Here is a 26,960-nt window from a genome sequence, read left to right on the forward strand (position 1 = left end):
GCTTCACAGTAGAGTAAAAATACCTCAAAAAACATGCATTCTTTTTGTGAACTGGCTCGCCTCTTCATAGATCTGACCTGCAACTTCTCTCAGTGGCACCATCTGGATACAAGTCATGGAGACAAACAAGCTGATGGCAGACGCTTCACCAGAAAAGTTACATACTGCCCCTTTAATAAGTCAAATGGAGAATAATTAAAGCATTTTGACCATAGATTACAAATAGTTAATAATTTCACAGTTAGACAAACACTTAAATGGTACGCAGCAACAAGTTAGCAATACATCGATTTAAATACTGTGCAAATGGAGGGGAAATCTACCCTGTTTCTCATATAAGGTGCTTTTTATTTGATTTAAAGAGGGGGTATTTTACTTCTATGGGGTATTACCTGCTAACACATAACATATTTATATCACCATGTTACCTTTTATTGTTTTGAAAATGCAGAAATTTGCAGAAAACAATGTATTAACATGTTTTACAAGTTTAGCTTTTGTTTCGGACACTCCCTTTGCTCCCCCTTCAGAGCTCTATCACAACACAATCAGCATGCACCCACAAATGAAACTACTTCACATCGCATCAGGTTTGTCAGGTTGCTGTGTACAGTTTTGTATCATGCTTTTGTAAATTTTTGGAGAATTGTGATGTGGGGGCACGGGTGATGTAGGCTTGTGGGCAGAGCTTTGTACAGAATCTTACAGCGAACAGTAAGGAGTGTTAGAATAGTGTTTGGGAGAGATCACTAAATTACTGAGATATGCATGGATGGTTTAGTGGTAAAAAAACAAAACAAAAGAAAAAATAAATAAAAATTGCATAATACCCCCTCTTTAAATTCCTGGCTGCTTCGTACTTAGGCACTCATTCTACAAAATAATTAATCCAACTTGGTGCGTTCAAGTTTAACAAATTATGTAAAAATCTCATATGTTGTAATCATTTTTTGGTATTGGGTCCACAAATTCGCATGATAATCTGCTGATAACAAGTCAGTCTGTGTGAATGACAAAATTGCATCAGGTTTTGATGCTCTAATTAAAAAAAAATAAAATTACAATTTCATCTTAGTTCATTTGTATTCACAGAAAAGATGTTGAACTTTGTGTCAGTTTTTGTTTCACATGGATGGGCCCAGTAATTACAGAGATATTAACCACAACCTAGGTCAACAAATCTGCATTTTAACAGCAAATTCTACCGTAGAATTCTCCGCTGTCCTCCACTTCAATGTTATTCTAAAGGTTCATGATGACGTTGCATGAACACAGTCTACAGAAGTCCAGTGGCTTCAGGTCCATGCTCCTGTCTCAGTCCTGGGAGAGCTGTCAAAGTCGACCATGACCTGTAGGGGGCGCAAACACACTGGTTAGTTACATGCGTTATACTGTATTCAGACAGGACTTTCTATTGTACAGAAGTAGGTTAAGCCACAGGAAAGACAAACAGGACGCACAATGACGTAGAGCAGTTTAAATGTATTAGTGTTACTGGTGGTACTGTGGGGACTAAGGTTTGTAAAAAGTATTGAAAATCAGATACAAATTGATACTTAAACTAGTATCACATTTAGATACTAATTTGAGCAAGTATCAATACTAAAAAGTCACATTTACAGGACAGAAACGAGCCTTTCCTGAACAGCTTTAGAATGATCTTGAGTTGTATCAGAACAAGTAAAAGAGCACATTGACTAGTATACACCCATGGACCACTATGGAACCTACCTGGACCACTGAGGGACTACACAGATATAAGACCACATGGGAATAGAAAAAATTACTATGATTTAATATTGAAAATCACATTCAATTTCTGAAAAAATATATTTTTTTGTTTTTTATTATCAATGTTGTATTGGAATTGAGTACATCCTTAGTATATTTACTATTTACATCCTTAGTAGATTTACTCTTTGAAATTTTACTATCATGACAACACTAGTGGGGATCTCTCGAGTGAATTATTTTTACATAGTTACCTAGTTGCATAGTACGTAGAAGCTTTTGACTTTAACCCCTAATTTAGGTTATAGTATGCTTTCTGAGATGACGTGACCTGTATGATGACATGGAACCATACTTCATTTTCATACTACTACTACGTCATACTACATTCTCTATGGAGATAGATAAGATTTATGAAATCTTGTGGGATATATATATTGGGGAAACAGTGGCTCCCTCAACTTGTCTGCCTGTTCCATTGTTGTGTCCTTAGGCAAGACACTTCACCCGCATTGCCTAGTATAGGGTGACCATATTTCCATTTGTCAAAACCAAGACACCGTACAGGGGATGGGAGGTGGGGCGTCATCATGGACATTGAGCTACTCTCACCTGGCAAAGCTTTTTAATGGTTTTCAGTGTCCTGGTGAGCTTTGAGGTCCCTGACACCGCCACTGGACACGGAAACATATATGCCTCCTTTGCACACTGTGCACCTGACCTCCCACTTGTCTCAACCAAAGGAAAGCAGGGAATTTCTTGTACAAGTCATCATTAAATGCACATTTGCGCTTCAATATTTTTCAGGCTGACCGACTGTGTGTCTGCTTGCTCCTTCTGAGTTACAGAGAGCTACGAGTGCCACTCAGTTTAATGGCCCAATGAAAGTAATGAAAACCCAGACATTTGCATCACTTTATAAAAAAAACCCGGATGGCCAGAACAGGACGTGGAAAATGGACATATCCGGGGAAAAACAGATGTTTGGTCACCCTACCCTAGTATGAAAGTGGTGTGTGTATGACTGGTTGGAGGCAGCCTTGCTTCTGTCAGGCCATCCAGGGCAGCTGTGGCTACAATAGAGGTTTACCACCACACAGTGTAGTGTGAATGAATAATGACACAGTGTAGCGCTTTGAGAGGCTTCAACAAGCCTGTGAAGCACATTACATTACTAACATTTCCATGGAAACAAGCAGGAGGAGGCCCTCCTCCAGGCCAAGTAAGAGCCATGTCTGTGGAGCTGCGAGCCTGCTCACGATAAGAATGCATGCTTTGTGTGTAATAAAAACAAAACAAAAAAACATACTTTTATTTTGGTCTATTTTGGGGTTTTGGTGTTAAATTGCACAGTTTCAAAGTTTGTTTTTTGTTCAGTAAATCAATATTTAAAGGCATTTTATTTCACTTTTGAAAATAAATTTTATTGGAAATTAAGATCATAATCTTTTTTGAAAGACTAGAACCTTCCATTGCTCTGGACCCACCTGGACCACACAGACACGTTTCTTCAGCTCATTTCCACATCTGTGGCACATGTACAGTATTTGTGAAAGTGTTTCTTCATTTCAAACATTGATTTTGGCGCTGTCTTCTGCGTTGCCACAGCTTTTTATCAGCCCTGGCATTAGATTTGACACCCGTCTATCTGCACTTGTCTGAACTTTAACTGGAGCAAAGGGGAGCTCCAGCCTGGAGACTGGCTCAAACCGACTCACCTACCACCACATTATCCTCGATTCACTTCTGTCACATCAATAATTCCTTAAAAACTCACCATGCAACCTAACTATCTTCCTATGCATTTCCATGAAAATGATCATACCGTATTTATCTTCATGGAGAATGTTCTGAAGTATGGTTTTATCTTTGTATTTCTGTGGAATTAGGCAGTTAACGTGACATCTCCAGAAAATTCCGGTGTTGCTTTTAATAACTAAAAGAGGTTCCTAGTTAAGTAAAGTTAAAACAAAACTAAGGCTGGTTCACAAGATTTAAGAATGTAATGTCATAATTTCAGATGGAGGGCAGGGGCCAGTGTACCTCTATGGGAGATTCACTGTTATGAAAAGAAGTAATGAAACCAATAACCACAAACAAAAAGCTAAGTTTGATTACTTTGTTTTTGTTCAGAGTTGGGCACACAAATGTTTCATATTGATCTTGTGGCATTTGTCATGAAGCAGCACACACAGACACATGTTTAATCTTCCACAGGTTTGTTGGTACAAGTCAAATAAAAACATACCAGGTAAAAAAGTGAGTCCATCCTCCCCTTTGACTCCTCACATGACAGAGCACACACCAGTCTGCACAGTTTTACCACAGCGAGTTTTAGCATATCTGAAACAAGAGAGGTTTCAACCGTCAGCTTTACAGGTGTGAAATGACACCAACAATATGATCCTAAGTCATGTTAAAGAAAAGTTACACAGTGCACCTTTAACAGAACACAAATTTTATATCCTTTTTTCTTTTTTTCCCCTAATGAAGTAGCTGCAAAATTGGGGATTTCTCTAGTACATTCTTGTCTCCATGGAGTTGTAAGTGCTCGGTCTGGAATGTTCAACAGTGTAGCATTAAACTCGCATCTATCTGCCCAGCATTACAGGCAATTGTTAGAATAATTCTATTATCCCATATTTGCTAAATGCTTGTGTGTTAATCTAGACCTATGAGTTAACCATTTATGTACTACAATTCTCTAATTTAGCATTTACCAATCATTTGTATGTATAAGAATAACCTCTCTGTGTTTAACACCTGTGTGCAGTGACCTATCGTTCTCGTGAACCTTGAGATGACCCCTCACGTGAAACCAACCCCCACTGTCACACATGCAAGAGTTATGATGGTGTCTGTCTATACCTACGGCACCTCCTGATTGTTAATCATGTTTATGTTTTGAACCTGCATTATGTCTTTGCTTATCCCCCTTCCCTTTGAGAATCATGTGTCTGTAACTAGGGCCTCCTAATGAAATAAAAGGAGGAGAACGGCCTTGAGTCATCAGAACGTGTGGAGACTGTTGCTCTTGATGCCACTCTCTGCCCGTTCTCCTCATGAGAAAAACTTAATTAATCTCTTGTCTTTCTTCTTGTTTTGAATGTCTAGATAAACCTAACAGCAATACTTGGCCTAGTAGTATCACCTGCTTCTGTCTGTGGAGTTTAAGGCCATACTTTGGAACATTCCAAGCAAAGTAATTACATGTTCATGGACACAAGAAGTTAACAGACTCTCCACCAAAAAGATTATACGGGGCACTTTTCTTTAACTGACATTCATTACACAGAACAAAAATGGTACAGATAGCTCTTTGCATGTATAGTGCACTGTGACTGTCTCATTAAATAAATTAAACCAGTGCAGAAATACAGTGGAAAACATATATAATCACAAGTCATGCATTCTGTATATTCATTTATCTACCAAGTTCACAGTATTGATACTTTGCAGTGACATCACACTAGAGATATACTGCATAGGGTGACCAGCTTTTCAAAATTCAAAACTGGGACACAGCCGGGTTGGGATGTTTAGTATAAATAAAATTGTGAAAAGCGCGTGTAACATTGTGTATTCTTGTGTCATAATCTGAGGGACTTCTGACACTGCATTTTTTTGCTTTCTGGTCATTAGCAACACGGTTTTCTGTATTTTGGTTAAACAAATGACAATGTATGCTCCTCCTACTGTTGGCAGCAATCAGATTAGACAAAAAATGTGATAGTCCTGGTTTAGACCTGATGTAGTTCTGGTTGAGACTTAATTTAGACCTGGTTTAGATAAAATTGGTCAAAAATAGGGACAGCTGGGACATTTCTTGTATAAAACTGGGACAAATCACTGGTTTTGTGTAAACCAGTGTTATCTGAGTTATCATGGTGACTGAAGTTTTAAGATCATCTGAAAACTCAAGAAAAAATACAAACATTTCACATTTCAGGAGCCTGTGATCAATATGAGCATTCATGGTTCTGTTTAGGACTTAGATTTTCAAAAGATGAGAGTGACAAATTGAAAAACTGTAATGCTTGCTAAGTTGTGATTGTAATTTTATGCAGGAAAGACTCGTTTAAGAGCACACATCAGCACCCCTGCAGTTAGCATCATACATCCAGGGAGTGTTGATGCAGCTGCAAAGTATCAATGAAGAATAAATATACCAACCCATTGAGATTGGCTGGCTCGGAGTAGAAGGCGGTCTTGCCCTGCTCTGCGATGGTGGGTGTGTGGTGGCTCTGTGTAGTCTTCAGGCAAGGGGCAGAGCTTCTGGACTCCCCCTGAGACGGGTCAGGGACGGGGGGCAGGGTCATGTAGCTGGATGTCCCATCGGTTTCGGCAGGTGCGGGCTCCTGATGCTCCTGTCGCCCCTGTTGCTCCTGTCGCCCCTGATGCTCCCGTTGCTCCTGTCGCTCCTGTTGTTTGCGTTTGCGGGTCGGAGAGGACGCGTCGGTCACCTGGATGGCGGGGATACTGGTGTGGGCGAGATGCAGTTTCTTCATGTGGTTTATGGCCACTGCAGCGTTGAAGGCTTGCTGGAGGAGAGTGAGAGAGGTCAATGTTTGCATGTATATGAGCATGGCCACTTAGGATGACCCTCTCAAACTTGTGGGGTATAGATGACAAGATAACTGAGTCATCTAGTTTTACTATGCAAACTATGGCAGCCTGTAGACCACACATTTAAAATCTATGCCCGAGTGATACTCCTTTGTACATTTTTATTGGCTTTAAACTCATTTTCTGGCCTGAAAAACAGAGAACACTTTTACATTCTCCTTTGTATGTGAACAGAACATATTTCCATACTTTCTGATTATTTCCCCAGTAAAAATCTGTTGATTTGTAATTTGAGGTCAGTGATAATGACCCCAGTAACACAGATTTTTTTTTATCACTCACCAGGGACATTGATACAGCAAAAGATTTTTATTATCATTATTGTTTTATATATTTTATTGACTTTAATATTTAACAACACCAAAACTAAATAAAAGAAAATAACATTTAAAGATGCACTGGGTAACTCTTCGGTTAAGAGTCTGACACCTGGATGTGTCATTGCTCTGCCTGGAATGTTCCACAGTATGACATTAAACAGGTCTCCTTACATTTATTACATTTACATTTATTTACAGGTGCTTTTATTGCTCAAAAATATCTGGAAAAACATTCTAAGCATTCTAAGCAGATCTGTGTAACTTGGTCTGGTCTCACCTCCATGAAGAAAAAAAGGTTTAATGCCATACTGTGAAACATTCCAGACAAAGCAATAACATCTCCATGAAGAAAAGACCCTCCAGAAAAGTTACACAATGCACCTTTAACTTAAAATGTAATGTAATGTAATTTAAACCCTCCCATGCCCGAAGCCTCTCTCCACATGCTCAACACAAAATGTTAACAGGTGCCAACTTATTAAAAACCTGAAAACCAGGATACTGAAAGAGTCATGATTAATTTGCAAGAAAAAAAAAAGAACAATATTGTCTGTTAATTGTAAATCACACTTTTTAAACAATTCATGTGGCATCAATGAAAAAGTGACTCATTTTCAAAATAAGCCAACTTGTTGCAGTATTAGTTACAAAACGTGCCTTTTGTAATTGTGAGTCTGAGACTGCACAGTTGCATGCTTTGTATTGCATTGGCTCACCTATTTCCATCATTCTTGTCATGGGACTAGATCTTGTGCCACAAGATCTTACGAGAAAAAATTGCCACAAGATTGTGCGCATATGAGAAAAATTATCTCATGAGATTTTGTCCTCCTGAATTTACCTTTGGCTTGGACACAGAAAAGCTAAGCACTGGCATAGTTTTTGAAGCTATAGTTCAAAAAAGCAGTATACAATGACCACTAAAGTATTACATAAAATAAATAAAAATAGTGAAGCCAAAATTGTGGAATGGATTGCACTATGTTATTATGATTATTAATTACAAATTATCAAAATCTTGTCTTGTCTCATTCTCCTGGACTCAATCTCGTGTTGTGTCTCGTCTTGTGAGAATTGTGTCTTGTTCCATCCCTACTAAACAGACATCCACATTAATTATTCCAATGCTTAAAAGTGACTCTACAATTAAAAAAGAATCTATCTGTGCATATTTGGTTTGGAGCAAGCTCACTGTGTGCACATCTATGTAGGTTGGCGAGGACAACTGACTTATTTGACTTGGTTGTGAATTGTATTGACTGACTGGCTGGTTATATAACATATTTCATAAAATGTCTGTCTGTCTGTGAGGAAGCTATTTCAGGCCTTTTTTCAAAGAACTGCAATCATCCATATGTTTGATTAACCTTTTTATCGCCCTGCAGTAACCTCCTGATCATGCCAGAGAGCAGGGATCACACTATAGTGCCGCTTGGTGGACAGCACACTGCACTGCTCTCTGTGGTGTTAATGGATTAATGAACCCTCTCACCTTCCACTTGGATTTGGCGAAGTTCTTCTGAATTTGGACGCTGACAGAGTAGTAGATGTCCTGGCTCCGTGCCGTCTTTCCGATTATCCTGGAAGTGGAAGAGAAGACATTTGGTTAATCCTTAATCTGTGTAAATGACTCTATAGAGCAGGTGAAGTATTTTAATTACTATTAGTTCATAGTCAGTACTGTAGGCTATGATATGGGAATCAAGATAAGGGCTTTGGTGATGTGGGTAACTTTATGCTGTAGTTAGGGAGGCTTTCTGACCACAAGAACCAACTAAATATTGCAATTCTACAGGAGTCACTCATTGATTAAATCAGGACTAAACCAGAATTAGTGAACATTTTACAAACATTTCTTGATCTTAGAAAGTAGATTTTAGTTAAATTGTATTGTAAATTCAAAAGTATGCTAGTATCTATTTCACAAAATTATTGTTAAATGTGCTTTGTGTTTGCTTCTCACCAGGGATGTCTGAGGGCCTGCTCTGTTGTGAATCTCATGCTTGGGTTCTTCTGCATCATGTTTCGGATGAAGTCTTTAGCTAAAAAAAAACAATGGAATGTAATTAACACATAGACTACCTATAACTAACATCTAATTTGTCATTATGTGCAATTAGCATTTCAGTAATGAGCATTTAGCCTGTTAAACATTTATAGACAGATCAAACACAAACCAGATTCAGAGATCTCGTCCCAGAACGGGGAATCAAACTCATACTGGGCCTTCATGATTTTGGAGAACAGTCGACTCTCAGTCTCTTCGTAAAAAGGAGGATATCCACACAGTCTGAAAACACAGAAAAGTGGATTTAAAATAACTGCACCTACAACACACTGTACCATAAATAAACTTGTATAGATAGGACTCAGGACGTTCTTAGTCTTGCTAACCTCTACTCCACCTGCCCACACTATAGACACATATATGAACAGTACAGTGACTCACAGGATGTAAGTGATGACTCCAATAGACCAACAGTCCACTGCTTTACTGTAGGGCTTCTGAGCCAACACCTCAGGAGCTGAAAGAGGACAGGGATCATATTTAGTTTTTGCTCAGATTAGGGTACATAAAAGCAAATGACGTTACAGTGAATTTAACTGTTTCAAAACAGTTCACATTGCCCAGTATGAAAGCGGTGTGTGTGTGCTGGTGTTGGTGGGAGAGGCTGATGTAGCAGATTGTGATAGTTTGCACGAGGACAGCTGTGGCTAAAATAGTAGTTTACCACCACTGAGTGTGGACTGAATAATGTACTATGATGTGTCTTTTGTGTTCAAAAGAGTTCTATATAAATCAAATGCATTCTCATTATTATGTAAGTATTGTCAAAGCTTGTGGTTTTGGCTGACCAGACAATAATATTATACCTGTTGATTCAGTACATTTTATGGGGCCCACCTGATTTAACCAACACATCCTCCTCAGTCTACTATAACCCTATCTCTCCTCCTGCTAGACTCACCCACATATCCAGGAGTGCCACAGGCTGTGGACATGATGCCGTTGTCCACCATCTTGGAAAGACCAAAGTCACTGATCATGATCTTGGAGTCCTCGTCCTGGCTGTAGTACAGGATGTTCTCCGGCTGTAACACACAGTCACTCTATGGGTTCATATCTGTGTATGCAGACTAGAGTCTTATTCAGATAAAATAATTAGGCATTGGGTGATATAACACTGACATAACATAGGAGGGAACTGTGTTTAAATTTACTAAACTACTACTAAACATATTTTCCCAAATATATGCAGTAGGTTTTGATAATTGAATTACTGAATACTTTCTATTTGTGATTTATGTGCAATATTTTCATTTGCATTGAAAAACTGTTAATTTAAAGGTTCACTGTATAACCTCTCAGCTGCTGAACACCAGCCTGTGTCCATAGTGATTTTACATAGATTAGAAATATTGTTTATTGTTTCTAATGTTTATGTTTTTGATGTTATGATTGATGGACATCAAGTTAAACATTTTGTTGAAGTCTCCTGCAATAGTAATTTTTAGTCATTCTAATCTGAAATATTTATGTTGCAAACATGTATAATTCTGTATATTCCCTAGCCCTATATGTGCATAAAAGTATTCTGACCTTGAGGTCTCGGTGCACGACTCCGTTCTGGTGCAGATATCCTACAGCCTGGAGCACCTGCTGGATCACTTTACTGGCATCCTGTTCAGAGTAAACCCCACGGTCCAAGATCCGGTCGAACAGCTCTCCTCCAGATACACTAAGAACACAGGGAAAAGTCACTGTCATTCTGTCATAGACAGTTTATATATGTGTTCTAAAATATAATGATAGCTTTTATATCATGCAAATACTCACAGCTGCATGATGAGGTAGTAGTGAGTGGGACTCTCATACAAGTCCTCCATCCCAACAACATTCTCATGTTTGATCCTGGAGCAGAGAAAAGAGAACTGGTCATCAACTGTTCTAAAAGCAGTAGCCTTCTGGCTCAAAAATGCATGTACAATGTATGTATGTATGTATGTATGTATGTATGTATGTATGTATGAGATACATAATGGTACCAAGATCTGGACTTAGAAGTTAAAAAGTGTCCTGTTATTCTAGTATGGGTCCAGGACTTTTGGTTTCACAGTCTGGACTTTGCCTGAAGATGTCTCTCCTGTCGTAATGACAACTGGAGAGCCCCTCATGTAAGCAGGTGAAGTCTGTGCATTTTTTAACCTGGATTTGGTCCTAAAAGATTTGATTAAGTAGTATTTGACTGGCCCTTGCTCTGGACCAAGACCATCTCTTCGCCTCAGACCAAAAGAGCAGGTGTTTAGTCCGGTCCGCAGGAGTGTTCACACACACATTGCCGGGACAGTACAGGTGTGACAGCAATGTAAGATTTCTATGTTCCATCTCCCTTCATCTCCAGACTAAGGTAAGGTACAGAGCAGACCAAGGTCCGTTAACAGACTGTGATGTGACAGTCCCTCAGACTTTACCTCCTGAGAACAGCGATCTCGTTCTCCAGGTTCAGGTCTCTCTTCTGTTTCTTCTTCACACATTTCATGGCAAAAGTCTTCCCCGTCTTCTTTTCTTTCACCATGTACACCTCTGAGAACGCCCCTCTGAAATCACAGAGGGAAATGAGTTATAACAAAATAAATACTAAATTCAAGATAAGTATTGTTAATCCCAGCTACAGTATTATAGGTAAAAGTGAAAGGCCAAATAATAACAATAACAACACCTATAATTGAACACAGGAGACAAGTTGAAGGTTACATAATGTTCCTTTACATGAATCAAAATGAAAGAAGAGTCAACTGATGATTCAAATTCATATAATGAGGTGAGGAATAATTTATAAAACCTTTATGATGAAATTTAGTTTATGAACTAGCCATTCTCTAATTCATTCTCACTGAACTTTTCTTTGTTTGAAGCTTCACCTGATGAAATCCGTTTATCTTTTATTAGACCAGGGCTATTGTTCTTTAATTAGACTGCTTCCTCTGGCACTCTCCTGTGACTTTATATAAGACACTACAGAGATTTGAATCCTGGAAACTGCCTAAGCCTCCAATTAAAATAAACAGGGCACTGGAATAGATTGACCTACAGGTGTAATAAGGGACAGCACTGCAAACAAGTGGATATTTTGTTATTTTGTTCACTAATGTGTAATGTGTTGTGGTACAATCTTGTTTCCATGGCAATGCTAATGCTTTGCCTAGGATGTTCCACAGTGTGGTACTAAACTTATTTACCTTCATGGAGCACCACCATGTCAAATTACAGGGCAAATTTGTGAAGAGGAAAGCCAATAAGAATGCATGATTTATAGATACTGTGGAATATTCCAGGCAAAGCGATAACATCTCCATGGAGACAAGCAGTCTGTTAGAAAAATTACATAGTGAATCTTTAAGCTAAATTTTTGCTGTGTTTAGTAAGTGCTTTGGTGTACAGTATTTATATTTGAGCCTCACGGTTCATTAAAGAGATATCTCCAGTGGATCCTGTTGTTTTAAGGTGAGTCTGTGAATAACTGTTCTATGGAGGATAATCCCTGAAGTGATGAAGCCGTATCCACAGCACTCTGAGCCTAAGGGGCAAAAGTGACCTACTGAGCATGTGCAGATCTGAGTTTTCCCCATTCAGTCAACACAGTAATAATTATAATACACTAGATTTATACAGCATCTTTCAGCAGTAGTCACAGCTGCCCTGGGGTAGACTAGACTAGAAAGTTTGGCTGTCAATCTGGACCACCAGCCAAACAATCACACACACAACACTGATACTAAGCAATGTGGGTATAGTGTCTTGCCTAAGGACACAGCAACAGTTTCCATTAGAGCCACTGCTGCTCCACTGTGGAACTGCACTGCAAAAAAGCTTGGCCAAAATTTAAGATATAAATACTGTCTAAAAATGACTTAAAAGTAGTGAAATTATCTGTCCATGCAGCAAGATCATTTTACTTACTTATCTTAAAATAAACTACCTCTAGACTACAATTAAGCAGTCTCGGAACTAGTAAGTAGATAATAAATCTGAAAACAAAATGAATGATCTGATATAAGTTTTAAAATCTTGGCCAGATCAGAGAAATTTGCAGTGTGGTATTCCCAGCGGTCTCCAATCCAAGTACTAACCAGAATGAACTAAGTTAACTTCAGAGATCTGTCGAGATTAATTAAGCATTGACAAACAGGTAATCTTTTACTCTAGCGTTTTGCCCCTGTGCACAGCAACAGTTACAGCAATAATAGTAGCAGAAATGAAACATGAAACCCCACAGCATTAATAGGACCACAATGATTTGACATAACTTGGAGAATTGGCAGAGAGAGAGAGAGAGAGACTGGTATAGGGTTTTCAATATATCAAAAATCGAGATACTCATCTGAGCAAATATTCATACTAAAAAAGTCACATTCCCAGAACAGAAATGAAGCTTTCCTGAATAGCTTTAGAATGATCTTGAGCTGTATCAGAGCAAGTATAAAAGCCCATAGACTAGTATACGCCCATGGACCACTATGGAACCTCCCTGGACCACTGAGGGATTACACAGATATAAGACCACATGGAAATATAAAAAAGTCCTATGATTTAATGTTGAAAATGGCATTCTATTGTCTAAATAAAGAGCTTTTAATATTGTTGTATCGGAATCGGTATTGAGTATCGAGTCTATTGAGTTTGAAATGTTAGTATCGAGACTGCACTAAACTGGTATGTTTGCATTTTTCAGACAAGCACCAATCGAAATAAATGCCTCTTTATTTCTCAAGTCTTCAATCAGGCTCAGGCAGCACATCCGCGCACTTTTCACATTATGTTCTCCTAACCCCATTTTAAACAATCAGATTTTCTTGATGAAAGCGCATTATAAAACTGACTCTAGTGTCGTGAAGAGCCGGTGTCCTGATTACGTCTGTATTGCCTGGAACAGTTCTGAGGCTTTCACACTGAAGTCTATGGGGACTCCTCTGTGTACGTGTTACATTAAGCCTCAGGGGTTTGTCTGGCTCATGTGTGAATGAGGAAGTAAATACACAAGAAAACACCATAGCAACTGTAATCCAGGGATTAACAATTGAAGTTTTAAGGATGTCAACAACTATTCATTCAACTTCCTGTTTATTGCTACCATTTTAAGGACTTTTTCCCATTCAAAAGATATAATATTTTGTTTTATATTGTTAATCACTATGGAAACCGTCCTGATTTTTCTATCAATCTGAAAACCACAGATAGTCCCAGGCAGTGTACAATGAGATCTAAATCCCATGTCAACGTAAAGGGCCCATATTATACTTTTTTCTGATCTATGTTATAATATTGTTTCCTCATCACAAACATACATGGAGTTGTTTTGTTGTGTTGTTTTGTTTTGTTTCATTCACATGTTTACTGTGTTCCACCTGATGATGTCATGGGGTAATACAGAAAATGCTTCACTGTGTTTTTAAACTCCATACATCTTCACTAGAATCATTTGGATCATTTCAGCCCTTGAATCTCCAATCTCTTCTAAACAAAAGGTCAAAAGTAGCTGTTAACTTGAAAACCTAAAAAAAACATAATAATTTGAAAAAACTGAGGCACTCATAAAGTACAAAATAATTAAAAGCCTTTAATACCACATGGCATATAAAGTTTAAATCACGCCAATGTATTTTGGCCCTTCGGCCTTCATCAGGGCAAACTCAAGATGGCTGTTACCGTGCAGATTTAAAGTCATAGGTGTAGGTCACATGTTCACTGTGGGCTGACTCACAGTCCCCTGGTGCATGATGGGGCATGTAGGCTGCACAGATTTTAGTTACAAGCTATTTCAAATAAGATATAATACAAGATATAATTCCCAACAACCAATACATAGAAAGATACATAGTATAAATATATATATAGTGCAAAAATTCAGAAGTGCTACAGATACGACATGTATAATTTGTATAATATATTAGAGGACTAGTTAGTTACCTAAAAAACATGCACCAGGTACTACAGGTGGAAATGAGCTCTAGTGCTACAATCTGGCTCTCCTGTTAAGCTTAATGTACATTCTGCACTATCTCTGTCTTATAAATAAACTAAATAAATAAATAAACAAAATTGCACACTTCATTATATCACAAGGTGGAACTGATCATTTTGAGCTTTGGAGATGTGACCAGACTAATAATAAGGGGTTACTCAAACAACAACAAAAAACTCCAGGTATGTTTTTGAGGAAGTAACAGCATTAGAACATGGCTTTAAGCTCACAAGAGTCAATTTTGCACCATGCAAGACCTATAAAGAGGGGGGGGGTTACTTTAAAGGGGTATTAACTGCTAACCCATAACATATTTAGATCACCGTGTTATCTCTTCATACTGCCAACCGTTACGAGGGTTCGAAAAATGTCTCAATTCTAAGCACGTCTTTCTCTCTCAGTTGAATGAGCTAAAGCCCTTTTGGCCGTGTCCCAGCTCTGTGTTCAGTGTCAGTATTGTGTTCAGTATTTAAGCTCTGACGCCCTCCAAGAATCTGTGTCAATACAAAGAGGCTTCGAACAATGTAGGCTGCCATAGAACAAGTCGGTTATATGTTCATGTACAGATCACAGCTTTGTTTCCTTGGTTTATGCAACATTTGATGACACTGGATTCTTAAATAACAGACACTGGCTACATATACATGGTCAGAAGAAATCAGAAAACTTGAATGATCAGATAACCCAATAATTAGATTTGACTGTGGCGTGTGTTTACAGCACAAGAGAAATCTCATGTGGGATGGTGTGAACAATCAGAAAGAAAGCAGATCACACACATTAGATTGAACTGTTGACATCTCAGTAATCTGATAACTCCCGAAATCAGATCATGGTCAGATTTTGGTGTGCAAGTAAACAAAAAAAAAAGTTCTCCACATTTTAGTTTTACCCTGACTAATAAATAATCTGGTGCAATCATTTAGTATTTGTCTCACAATGAAAAAAATCCAATGTTGCAACAGAGCACAACAACAGTAGAACAAGGATATGCAATCAAAATAAAGACAACTAACTAACTAACTAACTAATGAAAATACCAAACACCATATTCTTGTTTCCATGGCAATAAAGAAGATCAGTTTAAAGCCATACACTGCGACAAAGCAATTACATCTCCATGTATCCATCTCTCATTCGGACTGTGTATCTGTTCACTCCTCTAGCCTGAGTCTTTGCGTTTGTTTTTGTGAATGGCCGTTATAAGCTGCCCTGCTCCAGTCATTGAAAGAACAGGCCACAGTGTGCTCTGCTCTAAGCTCAGGTAAAGGGTTTGCTGCTGTCAATCCAATCAAAGCAGTAATCTGCACCAGTACCAGTACTGGACTACAGCATCAAACATAGCTACACTTGGGTGCCACATAGTTACACTTACTCTTAAAGCATGAACAAAGACTTTCCATAGAAAAAGAAAGGTGAAACCATACTTCAGAACATTATGCAAGGAGATATATAAGTTTTATAGATACTGTAGAATGTTATAGCGGGGAGGAAGAGGTCTCCTCTAGGAGCACAGAGCTCGCACAGAGCAAGGACGTGTGTTTTTCTAGATTTGTCAGAAAAATCATGCTTTTATTTTTTGACAAAAACATTACATATACTATGCAACAGGTGGAACGTATGTCACCTGCTTGTCTCCATGGTGATGTTATTGCTGTGCCAGGAATGTTGCACAGTATAGTGTTAGTTTTATCTAAGATTAGATTTGATCTATCCCCATTTAGAAGCAGGTTACAGCAAAGCAAGTTACAAGTTACAAGTCATCTCTGTTGGTCTTCAAGTTGTTTTTGAGCAATACAAACATCTGGAATGAAATAAACGCAAGATTGATGCCATACTGTGGAACTTTCCAGCCACAGCACTAACTTCATAAAGCCAACCAAGTTACATGCCTTTAGCACCTTTAAAGAGCAGAACAGCTCAAAAAGATTTGAAACACTGGAAATAAACTGTTCTATTCAATGTAATTAATACATGTTTTTGTGAATGAAAATGACCGTACATAAAAAAAAATAATAATAAAAAGTATTTACATTTTTGGAATTAAAATTATAGGTTGTACTTACGATCCAAGCTCCTCCATAAACTCAAAGACCTCCTGTATGTTTTCGGTGGTCTTCTTCCACACATAGTCGGCCTCCTGTCTGCCCATGTCTGCAGCGCCTCAACAGGGATTTCTGACAAAACGACCAAAACAAACAAAAGATGCTATCATCAGTTAATCCTGCTTCACATCAGATGAGGTCAGCCATATTGAAGTCTTCATCATCAGAAAGTCATAGTGGATTACAGTATGGGTCATGGTCCAGACTGCAGAGCTGTGCACCTGTGCACCTGTGCACCTGTGTACCTGTCTGCTCTGATGCTTAGACTGTCTGTGCTAACGCTAACGCTACACAAAAGGTTAGTGCTAATCCGTCTAACTAGCACACAGGAAAGGACAGGAGCCAAGCCGGGCTCATACTCAGGCAGAGACAGTAAATATACTGGCGTCCCATATAGAGATGAGCAACATACTGTCTACAAGATAATAGAGAAATGTATGTTTTGGACATATGCAAAATAATTATATCATGTACAGAATCTAAAATAAGAGAACTGTTAAAAAGCTGATAAAAAGTTAATACAACCATTCACTTTTTGTGAGACTGTAAAATTATCATCTTTGTCTCACAGTAATTTTAACAATAAGAATAAGGATGCACCGATCCAGCTTTTTCAATTCAAATACTGATTCTGATACTATAGATGTAAGTAGCTGCTGATGCCGATATCAACCGATAACAGTGCAGAGACTGAAAACAGCATTCGTTTACTTAAAAGTAAAATAAAATGAGACAAAACGGATCCAAATGTGATATGTAGCTGTTATCTATCTCTTAAGTAACTACAAAACAACTTTGTATAAATAAAAGTTCAAACATTATGAGACTTTTTGGGCCAACTAGTGTACATGTCCAACCAGAAGCAGTATAAATGTGGTTAAAAGCAATAGCTACCTGCCTCTAGACATTAAAGTTCTGATATTTCTTGTCATATATTAATACCACAGTGTGAGGAATGGGATACAAATTCAGTATGCAAAATACATAAACACTGTGTGGACTGAATAATGAGATGAAAAGGTGATCCATCAGGAGTTATCTAACACAGGTCCGTGCTGAGGATTATCTGCACCTGAGGGAAGGCGTAACACTGTTCTTATATAAGAGATTACAGACTGACTGTTGATCTGACCACACACACAGAACTAAAGCCACAGTGAGGAACATGTGGCAATGGTCTGATGCAACTCTCCTTCCATGAGTTACAGGCTTTGCCTAAAATGTCCCACAGTATGGTATTAATCCCATCTATCTCTATGGAAGCAAGCGGGTAACACCACCAGGCTGAGTTACAGGTCTAATCTGCAGAGAGGCGACCCTGCTCAAAGTAAGATTTTGAGCACTGATAACAGCCATAATGAAATGAATGAAAGAAAGATGAGTTTAATGTCATAGGACCAATTTAGGTAATTAAGCAATGACATCCCCATAGACATCTGAGTTATAGACACTTTCACTTAGACATAATATGAAAATGTGTAATATACAGCCAGTGTTTGTAAAAAAAAAATATCAATTACACATTACTTGTTAAAAATATTGCCCTATATATGTTGATGATGATATTGCAAACTACAAGTATTTTGTAAAAACTGCAATTTAATTACAAGCATTTTCACAGTAATGTGTTATTATTCTATTACTATTATTACTATTATATTCTATACTAGTTATTTCTAAGTATTACACATAAATTAATTATTTATAATGAATTAACTACCCTCAACACTGTATACAATATAGCGTTCAAATGTGCACCTCAGCATTTCAAACAGATACATAAAGTTTAGCAGCAGTTACTGATGACAGTGTTGCCTCTGCATGGGCTTTGTTGTGGTGCTGATGCGCAGGCGCAATAGCCCTTAAACCTCTACGTATAAACTGAGGTATTCCCGCTCACTCGGGTTCTCTCGTCCACTCTCTCATTAAACAGAGACGACCCTCCTCCTCCTTAATCTCACCTCTCCTCATTCACCTCGGTTGGTTACCAGGATAAGTGTGTGCCTGTCTCTGCGTAAAGCCCATATCCGAGCCTATCTGTAACTGCATTCATTCAGAAATACTGCGGAGTGCGGCGTTTGCTGCTGCGACGTCTGGTACAAATGATTTCCTTGTGGCGCAGTGTTTACAGGCAACACCAGGGGGCAGCAGTGTCAGTGGTGCAGTGGTCAATTATTCAGAACTTTTTGTACCCTGTTGACAACCTGAAACACGGACGCTCAAATGTATTGTTGTATAAACGTAACCTGTTACCCCGTGGAGCCCACTTTCTAAACTTAAACCGTTCTTTTGCTTTGAGGATGCCTTAAGAGCCACAAGTTCCCAGCATCCTCCGCGCATCACCATCATTAGTGCTGCAGTATACGCGCGACTGCCAGAGCAACGTATTATAAAAAGGGAAATATGGAGCAAAATGCAACACGTAGGCTAACCACTGCAGAATGACGCTGCTCCTACATAATGCGACGTAAAGAGTGGCTATAATATCTAATTAGAAAGATGGATATATTTAGTGCATTATTAAGTTCTTGTGCTGAGTGTAGCTGCACGTAAAGCCTATTTATGTGTTTCATCTTTCTGTGATATATAGGCTACAACATTTTGAGGACTTATCCCGTTCAACAGATATTAAATTTTATTGTTAATTGTTAATCTGAGGCAACGGTCCTAATTTGTCTCTACTGTATAAAACGTGACTTGAATAGAAAGCGGCATAACATAAATTAATAAAAGGAGCCAAACGACCGATTTGAATCCTGGTTTAGTCCCAGTTTGGACTCGGTTTTGTCGGTGTCAAGTCTTGGTTTAGACCCGGTTTAGTCCAAAATTAGTCCTGGTTTGGTACTTGGAAAACTGTAGCGCGCTATAGAACCTGTACATGACTTGAGTGCTTAAGTAGGGTGTTTAAAATCTGCATAGGCTACGCATGGCAAATCAATAATAAATGGTAGCAGAGATGAACGATCAACGCACTTAACCAAACAGACAGTGAATCAAAACAACCTTAAAATATGAAATGAACAACGTTTTGAGTTGCGCGGTGCATAGAAAGAAAAGAAAGGTCATTAATTAGAAAAAATTTAGGTTTCTTACCGAGAGAGCGAAAGCAGTGCGCGCTCGGCTGTGCTCTGACTCGCCTGTGGGAGCTCGGTGCAGCGGTGGAGAGGACCGAAGACTGCGGTGGAGGTGTGGAGACGGTGGAGAGACTGGAGAGACTGGAGCTAGGAGGACGCATGTGGCACCCAGGAGACACGAGACGCGAGGAGGAGGGGCCGAGGCACGCGCAGGTGCTCACAGAGGCGCGCGTGCAACAGGCGGTGAGGGAGAGTAACAAGGTCACAAAAGGTTTTTATATTTATTGTTGTCGTTTCAGATAAAATAGTAACAATGTGTAAGTCATTAAAGGGACAGTCCGGAATTTTGGACATAAAACCTCATTTCCTAGTGAGCCAGAGTGTTGGAGACGTGTGGAGACACTTTTTAAAAATATTCCATCCAGGTCTTGTATTTGCAGAGGTCGCTGGTGCTAGGCTAGCACATGTCAATGGCCATAGTTAGCCTGCCTTACCCATGCACAAAACACCCAAAGCAAAACTATTATTACTCCAGACTGTCAATGTAAATGTCTGTGTCAATAGAATAATTTTAGAAGTAAACAAACCGTGCATTTGAAGGATTTATGTCTGAGCAGCAGCAGTGAGTTGTACTTCCTGACAGAAAGCTTGGCAGCGGCGGACTGATATCACGTAGCATCTATCTTACCGGCAAAGTAAAATTCTGCTTCTGCTGAGAAAATAGTCCCTCAACATGTGGCGATTCATGCGATGCAAGGTTAGTTTTATTTCAAACATTATTCTATCAACACAGACATTCACATGGACAGGCTGGTGTAATAACAGATTTGCTTCAGGTGTTTTGTGGAGTGGGTAAGACTGTTTTTAGTGGCAGGATAACTATGGCCATTGACATGCGCTAGCCTAGCACCAGCGACCTCTGCAAATACAAGGACTGGATGAAATATTTTTAAAAAGTGTCTCCACATGTCTTCAACACTCTGGCTCACTAGGAAATGAGGTCCCACAATTAAAAAATATATAATGATAATAAGCTTGAAATGTATGACATAATTTCATTCTAGCTGAATTCTGAAACCACCAATAGTCTACACAGGGATTGTTGATTGAATTCTTGAAAGTGAGGTCCAGAATGTTGTGTCCTATGTGCTTCTATATTCTTTATCTTTCAGTGGTCCGTGTTAAGGGGACAGCCCACTCAGACACAGGGAGAACATGCAAAACTCTGCACTGAAAGGTACAAACTAAGAATCAAACCCAGGACCTTCTTGCTGTGAGGTGAGAATGCAAGCCGGGCAAAGTTCCATAGTGTGTCTTTAACTCAGGTAATAGGGTAATGGGTGTCTGCAGCATGAACAAAAGGCGGAACAGGTGTGTGAATGTGTGTCTCACATGCTCATTGTCTGGTTGTGTGTCCCAGGGGCAGATGAGCCCTGAGCCGTCCACTCATCAGAACATGGATTTGCAGGACATGATCTGAGTCTTATATTCGTGTGAGACATACACATTCATTCAGATACACATAGTTTCATAGCATTTTGTTGACTTCTTTTGTACATTTTTAGACCTGGTTTAGACCTGTTTTCAATTGGTCCTGGTTAATTGCTGAGTCAGACTTGGTTAGAACTGGTTTAAGATGGGTCTAATCTTGCTTATTATGTTCTATTGACAGAAGTGCTTTGTGTTTTTGTGTCTTTGTCAGTTAAATTTTCTGTGTGACAATAAGTGGCACTGATAAATTACTTGTGTACCTGTGTTAATTCTTATATTAAGAAGTATACAGTGCATATACTCTTAGATTCCAAATAACCTTTGTTATAACCTTTGTTATGAGCAAATATTATAAGAAATACTTTTGTATTCTTTGTTTAAAAAAACAAACAAAACATAAATAAATCAATACAAAATTGTGAGTCAAAAAATCACACTTTATTACACATCCACTAAAAATCGGTCTGATCTTGTCCTCGTGGACCCAATCTTCTCAGATCATCGTGTGGGAAACGTGTCTTGTCCCTCTTCTATACTTTCTTGAAATCTTCTTTTTGCTGTGTAGCCCTTATTTAGACCTGACAAAGTCCTGAATTAATCCTGGTTTAGTCCTAATTTAGTTTTGGTTTTGTCCTGGTTTAGTCCTCTGTTAGTCCTCAGTTAGTCCTTGTCTCTCTCTCTGTCCCAGTGAATCAGCTTCATTCTGCTCACTCATCATTGTGTTGATCTAAATACAGAGGTCTAATCTGTTTATGGGTCTCTTATCCACGTGAGACATGTCTGAGCACTTGTACAGACAGAACATGATGTTGTCTGATCTGCTTCAGTCCTGTTATTGTCAAATGTCCTCTGCATTTGACCCATCCTTCAGTGTCTCTGGGTTAAACCTTATCTGAATCAGGAGTAGTTATAGGTGAAGCCAAGACAAAAGATAGAAAAAAAATGTCCACATTTTAACAGCTGTGGCTGTAGGGGTTTTGTAGACTTTATATGGGACAACAGCAGAAGGGAAAAATGAATGAGTTAGGTGAAGATCCATCAATTTTCTGCTGATTTATTCAAGGCCTGGTTGCGGAGGCAGTAATCTGAGCAGAGAGGCCAAGACTTCTCTTTCCACGCACACTTCCTCCAGCTCTGAGACTCCAAGGCATTCCCAGGCCAACCCAGAGAGACAGTCCCTCAAGCGTGTCTTAGCTCTTCCCTGGGGCCTCCTCCCTGGGGGACATGCTCGAAACACCTCTCCAGGGAGGTGTCCAGGAGGCATCCGAAACAGATGCTCGAGCCACCTGAGCTGGCTCCTCTTGTCGTGGAGGAGCAGTGGCTCTACTCTGTGCTCCTCTCATGTGACTGAGCTTCTCACCCTATCTCTACGGGAGTGCCCAGCCATTCGGTGGAGGAATATAATTTCAACCACTTGTATACGTGATCTTGACCTTTCTATCATTACGCAAAACTCATGACCATAGGTGGATCCATGGATGGATGGGTTGAAAAAGGCAGATTAAACTCAGAGCCCAGGGAACAGAGGGACAACAATACATGTACTCTATGAAAACCACCAATAGGATGCAGTGACGTTATCTATCCCAAGCTGTAGTTCTCTGATCCTAACAGTCCAATTTAAGAAATCAGTGTAGTGTCATGTCTGGATGTTTGGTCGTGCACCTGCCTCAAATCGAACCCTCGACTCAGCAGCTGGCAGCATCAAAACACAAGGTCAACCAATCAGACTGAAGCACATGCCACAAGAGGATTATACAGGAAAATAATAGACCACTCTCATTATAGTACACACAGGACACACAGAGCACACAGTATACACAGTACACACAGTACACACAGTACACACAGTACATACAGTACACACAATACATACAGAACACACAGCACACACAAGACACATAGAGCACACAGTACAGCACAGTACACGCAGTACACACCGGACATACAGTACATACAGAACACATGGAACATACAGCACATACAGAACACACAGGACACACCGTACATACAGAACACACGGGACACACAGTACACACAGAACACACAGTACATACAAAACACACAGGACACAGGGCACACAGAACACACAGGACACTAGACAACAGCCCTCTTCAAGTCCTTGTCCAGTTCAATAAAAGTCAATAAGGTTCTAGTATTGTCTCAATAATGTAATTTGAAATACCAATTTTAAAACTACAATGATTATTAAAGGTGAATTGTGCAACTTTTCTGGTGGAGGTTCCAAATGTTTTTCTCCATGAAGATGTAGACAGTATGGTATTAAATCTGTCTATCTCCATGGAGACCAAACCAGACCACATTACAGGTCAGATCTATGGAGACCTTTTTGGTGAAAATCAAACACCTAAACAGGACCGTGGAGGTATTGATCACACGCTCCCGAAAATGTGCTGTCTAAATCCATTTTGTGTAGGGGGTGATGGTGCTGTGGAGGGGGGTGATGGTGCTGTGGAGGGGGGTGATGGTGCTGTGGAGGGGGTGATGGTGTTGTGGAGGGGGTGATGGTGCTGTGGAGGGGGTGATGGTGGTGATGGTGATTGTGGAGGGGGTGATGGTGCTGTGGAGGGGGTGATGGTGCTGTGGAGGGGGTGGATGGTGGGTGTGAGGGGGTGATGGTGCTGTGGAGGGGGTGATGGGTGTGTGAGGGGTGATGGTGTTGTGGAGGGGGTGATGGTGCTGTGGAGGGGTGATGGTGCTGTGGAGGGGGTGATGGTGGTTGTGGAGGGGGTGATGGTGCTGTGGAGGGGGTGATGGTGCTGTGGAGGGGGTGATGGTGTTGTGGAGGGGGTGATGGTGCTGTGGAGGAGGTGATAGTGCTGTGGAGGGGGTGATGGTGCTGTGGAGGAGGTGATGGTGCTGTGGAGGAGGTGATAGTGCTGTGGAGGGGATGATGGTGCTGGGGAGGGGGGTGATGGTGCAGAAGTGAGGACTTGCCAGTTGTGACTTGGACTCAAGTCAGACTTGAGTCACTATTTTTAGGACTTGAGACTTGACTTGGACTTGAAGGTCAGTGACCAGGGACTTGACTTGGACTTGGCCTGTAACTTTTCAAGTTACAGGCCTCTGAATTCTTTCTATTCTGAAGATAATGATTCACACTAAGATTTTGTGAAGAAATTTAAAAAGGAAAAAATACAATTTCTACATCTCTTACATACTCTATAAATACTCATATATAAATATACTATAATTTTTAAAGAACAGTTTAGTAGTCCTATAAATTACAAAAACCTATGCTATATTTGGTACTTTAGTTTAAAGACTTGAAATGACTTGAAGCTCAAAGCAAACAACGAGGACTTGACTTGGACTTATGGGCCAGTGACTTGAGACTCGACTTGGACTTGCCTGTATTTGACTTGGGTCTTGATTCGGACTTGAGGTCAAAGAGTTGAGAATGACTTGAGACTTGCAAAACAATGACTTGGTCCCACCTCTGTGATAGTGCTGTGGAGGGGGTGATGGTGCTGTGGAGGGGGTGATGGTGCTGTAGAGGGGGTGGTGGTGCTGTGGAGGGGGTGATGGTGTTGTGGAGGGGGATGGTGCTGTGTAGGGGGTGATGGTGCTGTGAGGGGGTGATGGTGCTGTAGAGGGGGTGGTGGTGCTGTGGAGGGGGTGATGGTGTTGTGGAGGGGGGGTGATGGTGCTGTAGAGGGGGTGATGGTGCTGTGTAGGGGGTGATGGTGCTGTGCAGGGGGTGATGGTTAAGTGCACGGAGTGCTGGGGATTATCCAGGATGGACAGAAGCTTGCTTAGGGACTTCTTCTCAGTCACAGATGTGAACGAGTCAAGCTCTACTCCACCACAGATCCTGCCTTCCTCACCAGCTTATCCAACTGCACGGCGTCCCTCTTCTTGAGTCTTCCTTCCCAACAGATCACAACATGGAAGAGGGCAATGGAGATGGCTGTGTGGTAAAACATCAACAGGAGCTTCTGGCAGATGTGAAAGGACTTCAGTCTTCTGAGAAAATACAACCTGCTCTGTTCCTTTCTGTAGAGCAGATCTGTATTCTCAGACCAGTCCAGTCTGTTGTCCAGCTGTCAGCCCAAATACATATGACTAGGGGTGTGCAAAAATATTGAAATATCGATATATTGTATCGTTTAAAGTGATGATACAGTATCAATATTGTGGGCTGCTGTATCAATATATCACCAAGAGTATTTTTTGGTATATTTTACTAAATTATTTTGTTACAGCTACAGTTTTGTTACTTGTTTAAAGGAAGAAAACTCATTTATGCAACACATTTGACATATTCACTGTTTTGATGATTAAAATGTTTGTGTTTCATATGAACTTTTCACATGAAGTGGTTTAACAAAGACTTTTAGTATCATAGCTTTGATTTAGGGAAGATTGGTGGGATAAAAATTCAAATGAAGGAAAACAAAGGCTTAAGACAGTTTTACAAGTACATTAGTTTGAATGAGATTAGGCCTGTGCTCTAAAAGGATCAGGAGCTGTTTAATGCCTTATGTAACCATGATCTCAACCAGGAGCACATAAAGAGGCACTGTGGAACATTTCTGGAGGAAGGCGCCATTTGCTTGTCTCTACAGAGATGTTATTGCTTTGAATGCCCCACAGTATAGCACTACATTTATCAGTCTCTGTGGAGTCAAGCAGGAAACTCAATCAGGAGAAGAGGTCAGATCTGTGGAGAGGTGACCATGATCACAGTATGAATGCATGTTTTTTTTGTAAAACCACACTGTATGAAATACATGCTGGATAGATTTGTTAAATGCCATACTGGGGAACATTTCAGGCAAAAAAAAAATATCATATCCATGGAGACAACCCTGCAGTGTACTAGAAAAGTTACGCAATGAGCCTTTATAAAATTGCTGAACAATGGGAAATTAATATGAATTTAAACATGTCTAAATCATGACCAAAGCTGGACTAAACCAGGACTAAACTAGGGTTAAACCAAAAATAAATCAGGACTCAACCAGGACTAAACAGGGTTAAACCAGGACTAAACCAGGAATAACCCAGGACTCAACCATGGTTAAACCAGAACTAAACCAGGACTAAACTAGGCTTAAACCAGGACTAAACCAGGACTAAACCAGAACTAAACCAGGGTTAAACCGGGACTAAACCAGGACTAAAACAGGGTTATCCAGGACTAAACAAGGACTAAACCAGGAATAAACCAGGAATAAACCAGGACTAAAACAGGGTTAAAGTGTTCAAAGACTAAAACAGGTCCAAACCAGGTCCAACATTTCAACCCACCATGTTTCTGGAGTTGTGAAAATAATTCTGGATAATTGCACTAAATTAGTGTGAAATGAGTGAAAAATTAGCCTATTCCCAACAATACAAATGAGTAAAGCTCATATTAGTGAAGAACAAAACGCTCTCCACTTTAGATAATTGCAGTGTTGAACCAGAGCTTTCTGTGACCACTGGACTTGTTTAATTATCCATTTAGTCGGGATTATTGTGAGAGGAAACACGGCATTAAAAACACATTTCAGTTCAATTTGCTGTGACCTGCAGAGAACATTAGACAACAAAAATAAACCAAAACATGATGTGGAAGAATTA

General features: G+C 39.8%; 1 protein-coding gene across 1 annotated transcript; it reads right to left on the reverse strand.

The window, feature by feature from the left end:
- Positions 1-1,140: 1,140 nt before the first annotated feature.
- camk1gb (calcium/calmodulin-dependent protein kinase IGb) lies at positions 1,141-18,888 on the reverse strand. Its single transcript, XM_020917962.2, has 13 exons — positions 18,768-18,888; positions 16,768-16,878; positions 11,151-11,276; positions 10,516-10,590; positions 10,279-10,417; positions 9,647-9,770; positions 9,127-9,202; positions 8,855-8,967; positions 8,641-8,719; positions 8,170-8,257; positions 5,905-6,272; positions 3,980-4,074; positions 1,141-1,349 (listed from the first exon to the last, which is right to left on the reverse strand). The coding sequence occupies exons 2-12, from the start codon at positions 16,851-16,853 to the stop codon at positions 4,017-4,019; spliced, it is 1,332 nt and encodes a 443-aa protein (XP_020773621.1). The 5' UTR covers positions 16,854-16,878; positions 18,768-18,888; the 3' UTR covers positions 1,141-1,349; positions 3,980-4,016.
- Between the last annotated feature and the right edge of the window lie 8,072 nt (positions 18,889-26,960).

Source organism: Boleophthalmus pectinirostris, unplaced genomic scaffold (genome assembly GCF_026225935.1).
Source record: "Boleophthalmus pectinirostris isolate CB_2022bp ecotype Guang Dong unplaced genomic scaffold, ASM2622593v1 HiC_scaffold_8, whole genome shotgun sequence".
NCBI lineage: Eukaryota > Metazoa > Chordata > Actinopteri > Gobiiformes > Gobiidae > Boleophthalmus > Boleophthalmus pectinirostris.